Raw genomic sequence first — 15,281 nt, 5'->3', positions numbered from 1 at the left:
CACAAACACATTTTGTTTGAAAAGGTACATATTCATATTTGTATAAAGATGTTGCTTATTACACGCATACATATTATACATGTGAACATATGTGTGACAGAGTACATATTATATGCATTCATCTTACATACTGGGAGACAGAGTGGAATTTGGTTAAAATGACAGCATTCTTTTAAAATGATTTGGAAGAAAAATATAATATCTTTATAACATAAAGCCTTCCCATTGCAAACATTACTTTCTATCAATCACAAAGTTTTTTGTTTTTTTTTAAAATTTCCTTCATAGGGTTCCTAAAAATTCCTGGTGAACTTAAATTCTTGCAATTTCTTCCACTCTACTTACTGTTGTGAATGGGATGTGTGTCAGGGGTCTCACGACTCCCAGCGTATTCTGTGGTTTACTAGAAAGGACTCAGGGTTATAGTTTACAGCCCATCCACAAAGGAGCAAGACACATCAGGAGGGGCTGGAAGAACCCACCCTCGGTCTCCCTTTCTTCATTCCCTCCCCCACAGGATGCCTCACTCAGAATGTGATCCTGTCTCTAGCATCAAATGTGGCAACCCATTTGATGCTAAATCTTTTGTCTCCATTTCTAGCTTTTACTTCATGTGCATATCTTTGGTTTTCTTCCAGTGCATACAGAACCTCTCTTCTGTTCATTGGGAGAATGTTGTGAAACAAGGTGGCTTGTGGACAGCACATACTGAGGGCCTCGATTGTCATTACAGACCCAGATTTAAATCACTCATGTGAAACCCTAGGGAACAGTTTTTCTCCCTGCTTCTTTTTTCTAACTCTTCTCTGTCTTCAGTCATCAGAAATATTCTTCTCCCTCAGCTCATTCAAAGAAAAGCTGATCTTAACTTCAGTGTGAAGATGAAAATCTTGGAAAGCCCACTTAATAAGTGGGATGGGATAATCTCTGGTCTGTCTTAAGGCAGGATTAAACTACCTTTTGCAGGAGACTGGTTCTCTTTGTAGTTTGACCCTGCTTTTACCAAAAAGACAAAAGGAAATATTTCAAGCCTATTCTGCAGCCAGGATTTAAAGATGGTTCCTCCACCCCCCTTGGTAACCAGGGAGAGCCTGCCAGGCAACCCAGACTGATTCCATGGCCTTTTCCCCTTCCTGCAGGTCCTTCTCTCAGTTACCTTTTTCTTCTCTAGGTCTCCAGCTTCCTGGAGGTTAGGGGACAGCTAGAATTTTAATTGCTTCTTAATCTAAAATCCCTCCAATGAGTGGCAAAAGCCTGGCATTCTGAGAGTGAGACATATGATGTAAATAGCACTGATGAAGGAATTTGAGGTTTTTTTTTTTGTTGTTGTTGTTTGTTTGTTTGTTTCGGTGGTGCCTGGGGATTGAACCCAGAGCCTTGTGCATGCGAGGCAAGCATTCTACCAACTGAGCTATGTCCCCAGCCCATGAATCTGAGTTCTAACCACAATGTAAGTGACTTACATCAGAGCCTCCTTTCAAACTTGGGATGTGGTATGACAGCAGAGATACAAAATCAAAAGTCATGCTCAGAGCCCATCTTCAGTTGGGGTTCAGAAGAACCCAGGTGGTGCTTCAGGGTTGGAGCTAAGCTGACAGGGAAGTGAAGGGGGATGGGGATGAGCTCTCTGAGAGGCTTGCTGGGATCTGAGTGCTGGTGAGCAGGGCTTCCCTTCCCCTGCTGCTTGTTTTCAACTTTCCTTAGGATCAACTTAATCTCTTCAAATTAAGAGACCACAAATCATCTTGTATTCCTCTAGGATGCTTTTCTTCTTCCATTCTTTCTTGTTGTCTTCGTGCTTCATCTTAGCAGGAAGAGTGCTAGCTCCCTGTTGGTCTGTTTCAGGCATCCCTTAGTCCTTTTATTCAAACTCATGTTTATATTTCATACTTGTTTGCAATTTCCTGCTTGGCATGGGCAAAGATGCACCTGTAGTGGCACCAAACAGCCATGGCTGCAGTGCTTTCACTAGACATTCAACCCTCTGTGTGTGAGAATTCAGCACCCTTGGATTCAACCGACCATGAGTTGAAAACATTGAAAAAAAAATGCATTAGTACCAAATACATACAGACATTTCTCTTGTCATTACTACCTGATACTATCAAACAGCTATTTACATAGCGTTTTCATTGTTTAGGTATTATAAGTGTTTTAGAGGTGATGTAAAATATATGGAGGCTATGCATAGATTATATATAGGTACTACTACATCATTCTGTTAAGGACTTGAGCATCTGAGTCTTTTGGTATCCTTGAATGGGGGAGGGGGTACTGGAACCAATGCCATTAGATTCTTGGTGCAAGAGGCTACTATATAGAAAACTAGCTAGGGACCCAGACCATTGAAGGACACAGTTAAGGTTACTTTAACATAGGAATAAATTATGAGCTGTATAGGATCTTTACGATGAAGGTTTAATCATGAATTGGAGTGGGTTTTTCAAGAAGTTTGTAATGTAGAATAGGTTTTCTTTATAACAAGAGCCAATCTTCTTTCTCTTCCTGCCACATTTTATCTGTCCACTCAGGAAACATCAGTTAATTTTGATAGCAGCCCAAAGAAAACATAATTGGGTATTAAAGTTTCTCTCGATATCTATGTATCTATCTCTGAAACTTCTACCTTTTTCCTCTTCTTGCCTTCTCACCACTGTTATAAATTGTCCAAAACACCTCCTTTCTCATAAAGCTAAATAATTGAGGAGTGCATTTCCAAATACAATAATTAGGATGTAAAGCACCTTACCATATGTATTCAATTGCATTTTAAATGTTAATTTTGAGTTGTTTCCTGATTCTAGAGGAAATAGTTCTATGCATGTACTTCCCCACCAGTGCTGGCTGTGCTGTGTGACCCTTCAGTAACAGAATGTTGCTTGGATCTGTTTCAGAGTTCCCTAAAGAGAAGAGGCAGTCGGGAAATGTTCAAAGAGAAGAAAACCTTTAACCAGGTAAGCTGAGGCTTTTGTTCTAATGTCACATTTCCTACAGAGGAAGCCACCTCATTTTGAATATTCTCACAGACATCAGCTTTGCCTTTAAAACCTCCAAAGAAACATCACCCGCCAAAACTCTTGGACTCATTCAAAATCTCTATGGAGTGAACATTTTCTTTTCAAGGCTGTAGCTAATTCCTTTTATTTCTCTCTTGCACTGATAAGCTGCAGCTTTCTTTAGGAAAGAGAACAAACTGGCTTTATGTGAAGCATAACTAGGTGTAGTGTAGTCTGTGGTCTGGCAGTACTCTCTCGAAGGTATTTTGTTCTTCAGAGTCATTCACATAGTAAAATAACATAGCCACTGGAGGGTTGGGTCATTCATAAGCCATTGTTTTGTGTGTAAGTGTTTTTTTTTTTTTTTTTTTTTTTTAAACAACGTGCAGGGTGAAAAAATTGTCCTAATGGAAAGTAAAATATTCTAACTGGAAAAACAGTAAAACCTCTGCCCTTTGTATGTACACAGTATGTGTTCTTTAAAGCCTTCTTAGCTTTTCTGAAGTGTTGTCTTACTGGGTTCCTTTCTTCTTCTTTTAAAATTGCTGCTGTAGTATTAGATGTTGGAGAAAGAAGAGTTTCTGGGGTATCAGTTTGCTGAACTCTGAGAGCAAGGGGTAATTAGAGAGATGCAATAAGTTGGGGTAACTAAGAGCCTTGGTGCAGCCCTGACCCTGGAAGCTCCCCTCTTCATGATTCCTTCTGATTTCTGTGTCCTCCTAACTCACAGATCCCTTTGGTGTTATTTGAGGAGGGCCCAGCCAAGTGAGCAGCAGGAATGCCAAAGATTAACTTTTTCAACCCTCTCTCATTCCCCAAATCTCAACTTGAACTCCACTCATCCAGGGAAATTAAAAAGGTGCTCCATTGCTGTGTGCTTACACCTTCCTGGGCTCAGAGTATGTTTTCAGTTTCCTGGCTCTTGATATCAAAGAGCTTTTCCTTCAGAGGGTGATTGGTCTGTGGGTAAAGCAGGTCAACCACAGGAGCTAGTAGCTCCTTGGATATGTGTCAGTGACCCTGGGGTCTGGGGATGGGTCGAGTTGCCCCACTCAGCCTGCGGGATGATTGAGCAAGGAGTTTCTATTCAGCAGAATGGTGGAATGGAGCGCCTTGGGAACTGCAGGTCGGCCACCAAAACTCAAAGGAAGCTGGCACCCCGGCGCAAGGTAGGCACGTGGGCAGTCAGCTGCTGGGGTGCTGGCCGGATGGCAGACTTGCAAGCCAAAGAATATATACTGACAGCGATATATTTCTGTTGCTTGACAAGGCCTTTCCAGCTGGTGGCGACGGTGCTGGTCCCTGTGTGTCTGACCCCGCCTGCCACGCTTGCCTTCTCTGCCCGCAGCGGGAGTAGTTTTATGTGGAAAGTTGGACTCCACCTTGTACTTTTGTGCTGCATTTCTGGAGTTATCCAAAGGGCTCTTGAAACCAGGGCCTGATATTATTAAGTTTAGGATTCAGCCTTGACTCCTCCACCAGTCGTGGCAGAGTTTCAGTCACAAAGTAAGATGGGTATCCCGCCTCCCATCTTATTAGGAGTGGATTCCCCCACCCAGAACAGGCCAGCCAAGCTCAGCTTCCCTGGGGGCTGGGGGATCCTCTCCTACAGGCAGACCTCCCCAGCAGGCTCTCGGGGAGGGAGCCTGACCTTCCAGCTATCACACTCACTCCCTTGGCTTGTCTTTCTTTATAACTCTGCTTTTGTCCTGGTGGCAGGCCTCGTAGTGCATGCCTGGGTGTTGACAGCATGTTTATCATCTGTAGTTCCTCTCTTTAGGAAATGAGAAGACTTTGTGGACATTTAATCAGTCCTCAGGTAATCTGCACCAAATCGAACACTGAGTAGGGCATCCTGCTGCTTTGACTGACCTGGGTTTAGGCTGGTGGTGGGCCAGGGATTGTGCTGCTGATAGTCAGACTTGCAGGGGTTGGCAGATGGAGAAGGTCCCAGACTGGAGGTGGACAGAGGATGGAGCGGAGGGTCCCTATAGCTGGAAGACACTCTCTTCTCTTCAATGATCCCTGCTGCCCAGATTTCCTGAGGTGGAGATGGGAGTCATTGAGGCAATTTTGGACTGTGGATAAATGCCATCTCTCCAGATAAGAATGGGCTGAGAACCTCTCCTGTCTTCCCGTCCTTGCATTTAATTCCCAAAGGAATTCATCTATAAAGTATTTACAGTCAGCCTCCATTTTCATGGATGTATTTTAGCCTTCCGTAAACTCAACTCCTTCAAGTGAACAGCAGAGACCTGTCACCTGTTGGTGTATTTGGGTTCCTCGCACATCTTCGTCTGACAAAAAATTGGAAAGGTGCTTTTGATGGTTCTACTATAGAAGTTCTAAGAAACTGGGGTTGCATAAAAATAGCCTGCTGATTTCAGGTACAGAAAAATAAATATTTAAGAGTGGATGAATGAACAAATAAGCAGCCATGCTTTTCTATCAGTATTGATATGAAACACAATGAATGTCTTTTATAGCCCATGTGGTGATCTGTGTAGGCCTTTTAAAAAAATAAAAGATCAGTGATAATCCATTTTACTCAGTGGTTTTGAGAGGGCAGCAGCCTTATTCCCAGTTAGTCACAGAAACTCTTTATATGAGCCTAACCAAAACCAAACCAAGTCCTTAATATAAACCAAATCAGAATTCAAAGACTATGTAACATTTATAGATCATTCTTCTAATGAGAAAAAAAAGTAGAGACACTAGCTTCTTTCCCAATATCAATTGCATTTCAGACAAAGAAAAAAGTGGGTAGGGTCAGATGAATGCCATTTACAATTTGTTGTATATTATTTTGGTGACCTTTACAGTGACCTTGTAGTTTGAAAATTCTGCTTTAGACATAAGGAGACTGGTTCACCAGGACTGTGCAATTGACCCAGGTCCCCAGATGGTAGGGGCCAGAGTTAGTATCCTGAGCAGCATATTTAACCCCAAGTCCAGCTGTGCTGGTTTTCTTATTGGTCCTGAGGAAGACACTAGGAGTGTCATCATCCACACGGCACAGGGGAGAGCTCCTGGTCATGCCCTCCACATTGCACTGGCTGAAGGCCTGGTCATGGATTTTTCCTGAGTCTTCTTGGCACATCATTTCCCCCATTTCCATGGGTTTGTGATGAAGGAGAAGAGATCAGGGCAGGAGGCAAGGTGAAAACCCGAGAGGCACCAAGGAAGGTATGCCTTTGTCTTTCTGCCACGTGGCTAGTGGCTGCCAGAATCTGGCAGAGTGAGCCATTATTCTCTGAGCATGAAAGCAATGCAGGTGAAGCTCTGCAAGAGTTAATTCTTCTCTCCCAGAGGGTTGACTTGTTCCTAATCCTGGTTAGCAGCCAGGACAGCAGATGAGTCTCCGAGCTACTGACAGTTTATCTAAGTGATGGGGAAGCCTTTGCTGCTGTCTCCTCTCTGTCCCATCAGCGATTTGGAATTTCTGCTAGTGAAAGAGGAATGAATCATGGAATGGGTCATTGTTCCCTTGGTCATTGTGCCTGTTCATCAAATGTGATTAATATAAAATTTTTCCAAGACTAAGATGGAGAGTTCATACTGCTTCAAAGTACAGGGATCCACAATGGAAAGGTAGAGTTGATGTTGCACTTGGTCCAGAAAGTGCCCTCTTGACCTCCACCATACACTGTAGGCCTTCAGTGGTAGAGCCTCCTTTGGAGGCCCTCCAGAATCCTCTGGTATTCTGCTGTGCTACTCTGATTTGAAAACACTTCACTCTATCCAACATTTAGCTCCTTCCCTCAGGTCTCTGGATTTGATTTCCTGCTGTGTCACAGCAGCTTACGGGAGGGGAATGGAACCAAAGGCCCTGAATTGGCCCTTGCCTGGTGAGAGTTTGGGAGTAGTGGGGGTGTCTAGGTGTATAGTAGTCATTGTGTTCTCCCTACCGGTGCTTGGCACTGATGTGTAGCACCAAAACTTTCAAAGCCCCCTCTTGCCCATCATCCCATTGTTTCATCCTCATGTTATTCTGAGGTACCTTGAGGAAGAGGAGGCAGCAGGGTGGACAGGTGAATTGCCCTCTTTCAGGTATATAACCCATCAGTAGAAAGCTGGGCTCTTATTTGGGGTTGCTTGCTTTCCCCATCCTGGTAGTACCTTATAGAGGTACTACCTTGCAAGGAATGAAGGGGTCTGCACTATAGATGAAGTGAGAAGCCACAGGCTGGATGTGGCCCCTGAATCCTGTTGGCCATACTAGGATCTTATGAGAGGTTCTGAAGTCTCTCTGGTGGTTGCTGGGGGGGATGAACCAGGTTCAACTCACCGTCATGAGGGGTCACTGTATTACCAATGAGTGTTGGTTTATTTTTATTTTCTTTCTTCATTTATAACTTGTATGATGTTCTTCGTGTGCATGTTTTGTTTTTTTTTTTTTCCCCCAAACTAATTCTTTAGTTCTTGTTTGGTTGACAAAGCAACATTCTGTGGGCCTTTCCTAGGTGCCTTCCACAAAGCCCTGGGCTCACCACTGCTTTGTCTTGGCTCCTTCTCCATGTAACTTGACAGCACTGACAGCAAGATCGGCGTGTGTGTGTGTGTGTGTGTGTGTGTGTGTGTGTGTGTTGGGGGCGAGGTGCGAGGGGAATCATCAAAAACACGAACATTTGGTATTTTCAAATAACCCTTCTCTCGGGCTGTTCTTTGCTGGCAGGATGACAGTGCCGATTTGAAGTGCCAACTCCAGTTTGCCAAAGAGGAAGCTTCCCTGATGCGCAAAAAGATGGCCAAACTTGGGAGGGAGAAGGATGAGCTGGAGCAGGAGCTCCAGAAGTATAAGTCCCTGTACGGTGATGTGGACAGTCCCCTCCCCACGGGGGAAGCCGGGGGGCCCCCCAGCACCAGAGAGGCAGAGCTGAAGCTGCGGCTGAAGTTGGTGGAGGAGGAAGCCAATATCTTGGGCCGGAAGATCGTGGAGCTGGAGGTGGAGAACCGAGGCCTCAAGGCAGAGATGGAAGACATGCGGGTCCAGCATGAGCGGGAGGGAATGGGCCGGGACCACGTGCCAAGCATTCCTACCTCACCCTTTGGCGACTCCCTGGAGTCCTCCACGGAGCTCCGCCGTCACCTGCAGTTTGTGGAAGAGGAAGCCGAGCTGCTGAGGAGGTCCATATCTGAAATCGAAGACCACAACCGACAACTGACCCATGAGCTGAGCAAGTTCAAGTTTGAGCCTCGCCAGGAGCCAGGGTGGCTTGGGGACAGCTCATGTAAGGGTGCTGGGGCCGGGGCTCCCTTGCAGGAGGAGCTGAAATCAGCCAGGCTGCAGATCAATGAGCTGAGTGGGAAAGTGCTGAAGTTGCAGTATGAGAATCGGGTGCTGCTGTCCAATGTCCAGCGCTGCGACCTGGCTGCCCACCTGGGGCTGCGTGCCCCAAGCCCCCGGGACAGTGATGCTGAGAGCGACACAGGCAAGAAGGAGAGCGATGGGGAAGAGGGCCGCCTGCCCCAGCCTAAGCGGGAAGGCCCAGTTGGCGGTGAGAGTGACTCAGAAGACATGTTCGAGAAGACTTCAGGCTTCGGGAGTGGGAAACCATCAGAGGCTAGTGAGCCATGTCCAGCAGAGCTCTTGAGGGCCCGGGAGGACACCGAGTGCCTGGCAACCATAAAGCATGAGGCCCAGCGGCTTGAGCGATCAGTGGAGCGCCTCATCACAGATACTGATGGCTTTATCCATGACTCAGGGCCGCAGGGCAGCAGCTTGGCCTCACATGGTGTCCAGGGTGAGGGTGAGAGGGGTGAGGGGGCCCAGAGTGAACCCCATCTTCTGGGGACCATCAATGTGAAGATGAAGGCTTTCAGGAAAGAGCTGCAGGCCTTTCTGGAACAGGTGACCCGGATTGGGGATGGCCTGTCACCCTTGCCCCACCTCACAGAGTCTTCCAGCTTCCTCTCCACCATGACCTCCGTGTCCCGGGACTCCCCCATCGGGAACATGGGGAAGGAGCTAGTCCCAGAATTGCAGGTAAGGGGGCTCCTGGCTTCGCCTCCCTGCTCCGTCTTGCTCTTCCTCCTTCTCGCTGGCATTGCTGCTCTCGGGCTGGTGCTGCTCACGGCTGCTTGGTTATGATTTCAGACCTGCATTGTACTAAAGCCTCCGGCGTCAACCAAATCCTGTCTCTTGGTTGGGTTTCTTTCTTTCTTTTTTTTTTTTTTTTTTTGTTTTTATTTTCCTTTGTTATTTTTTGTTTTATTTCCTTGTTTCTCTGTTTTCCTCTTTGATTTTTTTTTTTTTTAACTGCACCACCGCTTGTGGTTTAGAGGCCCTCTCATGACACAAAGGCTAAGCCCAGTGGAGGCGCTAGGGATCGTCGCAGCCCATCCTTGCTCCTTTCTCGGTGTTTCAAAAACAACCCGCCACCCTGCTGAAGAAGCAATGAGGAGTTTAAGACCAAAGTACCAACTCCTGTCACAGTCAGGATGAGTAGCAGACTCGCTAACGAGCGCCCGAATCCCTCCTTGGGTTTACTACCAAAGGGACACAGTGCAGTTCTAAGAGGCCCTAGGCAGCCCAGACCCACCCACTCCCACTGGAAGATAAGCCAGGATGGGGGAGAGGAGCCCAGTTCTGAGAGAAGGCTGTTTTTGATGGAAAAAAATCTCGCTGCCGGCTCGCTCCCGCCACCCTCCCGCACCGCCGAGGGCAAGGGGCAGAGTGGAGCAGCCTTACGAGGACCGCTTTCCCAGGCATCGCCCTGGGGTGCATGGCCCCGCTGCCTCCCCGGACTGTGGCTTTTGCTGCTCGACCCACACGTAAGGAAGGAAGAGCCTTGTCCTCTGTGTCCTTCATGGGTAGTGTGCTTGTAGTCGACTTGTGGTTCACGCATCCCCATTGCACGCGCCTCATAACCAGTGTTCTGCATCTCCCACGCATTCTTTGCTTTCCAGATGTTTCGGCCCATCCTGTTGCTCATCCGCATTCTTTGTTCTGTTCTCTTCACTCTCCTCTGCCATGCTCATGCTTTTCTTTGGTAGTTTTTTTCAGTTGTCTATCTTACCTGTTTTTGTTCTCTTTGCCCCTCCCGCCCCTTTGTCCTGTTTTTTTTTTTTTTTTTTTTTAAAATAAAAACTTAACCTCCTCCTGGAAAAACAAAAAACAAAAAAAACACAAAAATGAATCCTTCCCATGCACCTAACAGTCCAAACTGAGAGACCAGCTGGAGTGGCAGCTCGGTCAGGAACGAGGGGATGACCGAGAAAGCCTTCGCCTCCGAGCCACACGGGAGCTGCACCGCCGGGCTGACGGGGATGCAGGGAGCCACCGGGCAGGAGGCCAGAGCTGCTTCAACCTAGAGGTCAGTCCCTACCTTGCCCTCCCCATCCCACTTTCCTCTCTTGCCGTGTGGCTGGCTGTGCAGTTTCTCATCTGGGATAGCGCCCTTAGGGAACATGGCAGGAAGACATGGGACCAGGTAGAACTTATATGGAATCAAAACTCATTGTGCATAATGACAACTGGACCTGCCACGCTCATTGTCAGATGGAAGTGATGGCTCACTGTAGTATTGTCCCCCCATGGACCTGCATTCCTGGCCCCAGGAGTGCCTGGAGGTGTGACCGGGCATGGCTGGCTCTATTTATGAGTATTCAGTGGCTTCTTATTCTACAGCAGGGAAACTTGGGGTGGAACCCAAGCTGGCTTTTTCCTAGGGAAGAAACTCTCCTGAGGGTTTTCTTTCTCAGTCCTTCATTGCCCATGAGTCATGTGACTCCTCCATGGTCCCTGAGGACAGTGTCTCAGGGGAATTAGGGATGTCTATTCCCAACCTGTGTGGTATCCACAGCTGTCTCTGTTGCCATGATAAACCCACGTGCACAAACCTGCAGCCACCTGTACAGACACCTGCATTGTTGTTGAGCCATCACAGTCATCTACAGTCCCGTGAGAGGGAAGCTCCGAGACAAAAATAGCCCAGCCAGAACAGAAAGATGTTCCTGAGGAGTGAGCCTGGGCTGTTACTTTGCTGATCACTCAGGTTTGGGGCAGGGTTAGAACAGAAGGTTTGTCTATTAGAAAAGGACCATAACTCTGGAGATACTGAAAAAAATTTTAATTTCTCAGTCCTTAGAGGGATGCTAACACTTAGCTCAGAGGCATGGGAGCATCTCCTCCCAGGCAGGAGTGAGGGCGAGGTGGGAACAGCTGAATAACAGAAGTGGGTAAGAGGTGAAGCTCGGTTGCTAGGAAAGGCAGGCTGTTTGGTTAGGAAATAGGCAGAGGTGCTGCTGATGAGGTGGGGGGTACTGCTGGCACCATTATCAGAGGTGGGCATAGTGGGGGAGGGCTGCCTCGCCCAGAAGAATCCAAACAGCTCTAACCCTGGCTCTGAAAAGGAGTTGTCACATCTCTACCCTTGTGATTAGACACATGAGAATGTGAAAATCACCTCTAAATAAGTAAAATTTAAAAAGTGTTCAGAAAGAGTCTATGTAGTGCCACCATTCTTATGTTATCTGGACAGGCCAGGCCCAACCTAAGAAGTTGGCACCCAGGTTCACATCCTAGAGGGAGGTACACATGCCCCTGAAGGTGTTACAAAAGCACACAGTGGTGCCAGCTTCCTTGGGAACAGCCAGAAGCTCAGCATGTCCTGCAGATCTCTACAGTCTGTCCAGGGATGGCTGGTGCCTCCTAATCAGAGTACCCAGAACCTGTCATTTTGTTTAACATTTCCTAAACACAGTCTTCAGACACAGAGTTAGACATACATAAGGTACATCAATTTCACAGTGTTCTTGTTCCAAAATGGCAAATACTATGTTCCTAGATTTTATACCAAAAGTTAAACAGAATAGCCAAATATTTGCAGAACTCATTTGGCTTTTGGGAGTCAGTGCCTCACTGTGGAACTTTCCCAGGAAACGCTTTTGTTAGCTCATATTGCACACAGGGTCTTCATCTGAGAATGCTGGTTGCTTGGGCAGTCACAAACTCACAATTATGCACATTTCAGATGTCCTGAGTGATCCGTCTGCAGCATGGATACCTCCGGAAAACTCATTTCCCAACCTTTAGTTAACACTCTACTACTAAGTTATTTCTAGGAGGGACATCTTAAGCCCTGGGGTTCTAACCTTAATGTGTCCATCACTGACTCAATTTCTCAGGCGAACCTCTGGGCCTCTGTTTTCTCTGGGCCTCTGTCAAATGGGAATAAAGATGCCTTGTCTGCCTCACATGGTTATATGTGGATGATTCTTCAAACAAATGAGCTGTTGAATGAGGAAGTACTTTTTAAAAGTACCGAATGCTGTGCCAGTGTAAAGTAGGATTAAAATTAAAGACACTGCAGGGCAGTGTGTCCCAGCATTGCAGAATGCCAGATGCTCCCCTGGTCATGGTATCAGTTTCTCTTTCCACTGTAGCACTTTGCCCTTTTCTACTGGCTGTTTCCCTTCCTGGGCCAGAATCAGAGCTCAGCAGCCTCTTCCCACTGAAGGACTAATTATGAGAACTGTGGCTTCCTTCTTAGGTGCCCCGTCATTCAAGGTCTGTCACACAGCCTTAGTTACGTAAGCTCTGTGAGTTGTCAGAAAGCTCATCCCCTCCTGGACTCCTGCTGGGTGCTTATTATTTAATGCTGGTGCAGTAATAAGGTGCCACATGCACACACGCAATGCAGAGCTTTACAAACCAGCAGCGATTTTGGAAAGAGAAAAGTACTCAGTTGAGTCAAACTGAATATTGAGGGACAGTAAACCTGCATAAGAGGTAGATGAACAGAGCTGGGTGGTACCATTTGGTGGGCATAGGATCACCAAACAGTGTAGTTCAGATAGGAACATCTGATCTTCAAACGAATTCTCTCATTCTTTGAAGGAGCGGAAACGCGGTCCTCAGAGTGAAGTGGCTTGCCGGTAACTGCCCAAGAGGGTGGGTGACAGAACTGGGTCTAGAACAGTGGTCTTAAGACTGCTTTAGAGCTCTCTGTGACTGTGGGCACCTATCAGCACAGAGCCTACTACCTCCACTGGGCTGCATTTCTGGCCATCCTCACTCAGGTGACATTATGGCTACCTTGCCATGGCATGGTTGTTTTAGAAACCCATCTAGTTTCCTCTAATTTTAAATATTTCAATTATAAAATAAAAACCCAATAGTGGTAGGTCAGATTAAAAAAATAAAAATAGTACATAAATAAATAAATAAAACCCCAAACATCATTTCCTAGCAGGGGTAATGGAGGTAATTTGGAGTTATGTGTCCTTTGTTCTTATGTCTTTATTCAAAAAGGCATTTTGCTCAGAAGACAGAACTCAAGTATGCAAACACATTCTATTTTTAAAATTTCTTAATGAAGCGTGTTCTGAAATCCCTTTGATACTATTGTAGTGTTTCCTTTTATTAGAAGAGCTGAGCATCGATCCCTCATCAAGCCTGGGTGGCAGAGGCTGCCTATCTCTGGTGTGGATATCACTCTGGCAGACTTGTTTGGTCCTTGAATATTACATTGTGCCAAGGAATTGTACAATGGGCAATTCCAGGAAGCAGAAAAAGCCTTTTAATGAAAACATCCCTAAGTTCACTGCCAACAATTGCCCTCCTATGAGGCTGTCGTGGACATGGCACACAAAGCTCCCATCAGTTAGCAGCACAGCCCAACGAGAGAAGCCACTCTGTGTTAGACTCACACAGATTCCAGAGTCATTGTGGAAAAGACAAACATGGGCACCCTCCACCCCTGTACCCCACCCTTTGGAGATCAAACTCAGGATCTTGCACATGCTTATGCTAGGAAGCGCTCTTCCACGGAGCTACAACTTCAGCTGCAAACATGGACACTTTCATCCAGAATGAGGCTAACATGAAGCTGGGTGACATACTGCTAGCAGTTGTCTTTGCTCCCTGTTACATTGCCCTTTAAAAAAAACACTAATTTTGTCCTCAAGCCAATTACTTCTATCCCTGGGTGAACCTCCTTCAGAGCTCCTGGGAGGTTTAAGAGAGAAGTCCCATAGGACACCCAGCTTCAATGGTGTAAAAGAAACAACTTTTTGAATTTAAACAGAATATTTTTAAAAGAATCAGTTTTTCAACTCCCATTTGTGAAATGGCTCTCTTCTGATTTTGGCCTTATGCATTTTCATATCTGAGGACAGGGGAAAGAAGACATGTTATTTTTGGAAGATTGGGGTATTTAGCCAGGTTAGCAGTAATAACACCAGGAAGGAGAAGAAGGAAAAGTCCATTCTTATACATTAGCCCTTTTCAGTGGATAACAAATTGGTGTTAGAGGCTGGCTGTTCAGATGCCACCCTTCACTAGACCTAGGAAAGAAGAGGTATATTCAAGGCCAGCATTCTTCAAAACAGCCACAGTCAGAGAGAACTGAAGTCAGAATTCACAAACACTAACCCACCCACTATTGTAATTGTGCAGAAGTTAACTGTTAAAAAACCACACCCAACCTAAACAACAGCAAAACAACTTCGGAAGCACAAGTACTCCTGTGCTTCAGAAGCACAAGCTCATCTCAGTAGATATTGGCAAGATGGTCCCACTGTGTCCTGAACTCTTCCCTGTCTTCACCCCATGGTTCCCATTAGGTCTTCCGAGAGAGACACATTTGTTAAGAGTACGCAGTGTTTAGAATGTTTCATATGGAATGTGCTAGGAGCCTTAAAAATAGTTCTGAATGAGAAGTGGCCAAGCATGGACACTGGTCAGATTTCACATATAAATGAAACCAAGCCTGTGCCCAGAGGATTGAGTTTCTGGGTCAGAAATCTCAAAGAGCTCTTCTCCCTAGCTCTCCCTTTTATCCTTTAATCAACCAAGCACACGGAACATCTGCGATCCCTTATGTCTCAGCTGTGAAATACCAGCCGCAGTGAAACTACGTGGGGTTTATGCCAAGTATTTGTACACATGCATTGACCTCATATACTGCTTTTCAAAGAGGTGGTACCAGAACTGGCCAGGACAAAATGGAACTCTCACTAGAAACAAAGTTGTGGCAATGGAAATCTTGTAGACTTATAACATACAAGTAGCATTGGTGGTTATTATAGCATTCCTCTTTCTGTTTATTGAGATGGTGACATTATTTTCTTAAGGGTGGAAAGAATTTATAAGTCACTTTTTCTGGGAACGTTCAGGAAATTAACAATACGAATCATTCTGGGATTCAACCCCTATGGGCAGAAGGATGGCATTGGATCTCAGAATGCTGGCTCAGGGTGAAGGGTGGTCATGATGTCAAGATTAATGTCTAGAAAGCCTTGGAAACAAGTGTGAATGGCACTCGTTTAAGTAAACTACCA

At 46.0% G+C, this 15,281-nt stretch overlaps 1 protein-coding gene across 9 annotated transcripts in view; it reads left to right on the top strand.

The window, feature by feature from the left end:
• Positions 1-15,281, top strand: part of Mtcl1 (microtubule crosslinking factor 1) — a 126,305-nt gene that overhangs the window by 69,117 nt on the left and 41,907 nt on the right. For 4 of the 9 annotated variants that reach the window (XM_046457791.2, XM_058583469.1, XM_058583465.1 and 1 more), the window contains exons 4-7: positions 2,895-2,954; positions 4,088-4,165; positions 7,672-8,982; positions 10,157-10,312. In XM_046457791.2, coding sequence (XP_046313747.1) covers positions 2,895-2,954; positions 4,088-4,165; positions 7,672-8,982; positions 10,157-10,312 — 1,605 coding nt within the window. The remainder of the gene's footprint in view (positions 1-2,894; positions 2,955-4,087; positions 4,166-7,671; positions 8,983-10,156; positions 10,313-15,281) is intronic. The other 5 variants (XM_046457792.2, XM_058583467.1, XM_058583471.1 and 2 more) reach the window with 2 other exon arrangements.

This window comes from Marmota monax, unplaced genomic scaffold, assembly GCF_021218885.2.
Source record: "Marmota monax isolate L192 unplaced genomic scaffold, Marmota_monax_Labrador192_F-V1.1 WCK01_AAM20220418_F8-fsc00328, whole genome shotgun sequence".
NCBI lineage: Eukaryota > Metazoa > Chordata > Mammalia > Rodentia > Sciuridae > Marmota > Marmota monax.
Note: the sequence above shows the minus strand (reverse complement) of the source record. Positions and strands in the feature narration are given on the sequence as shown.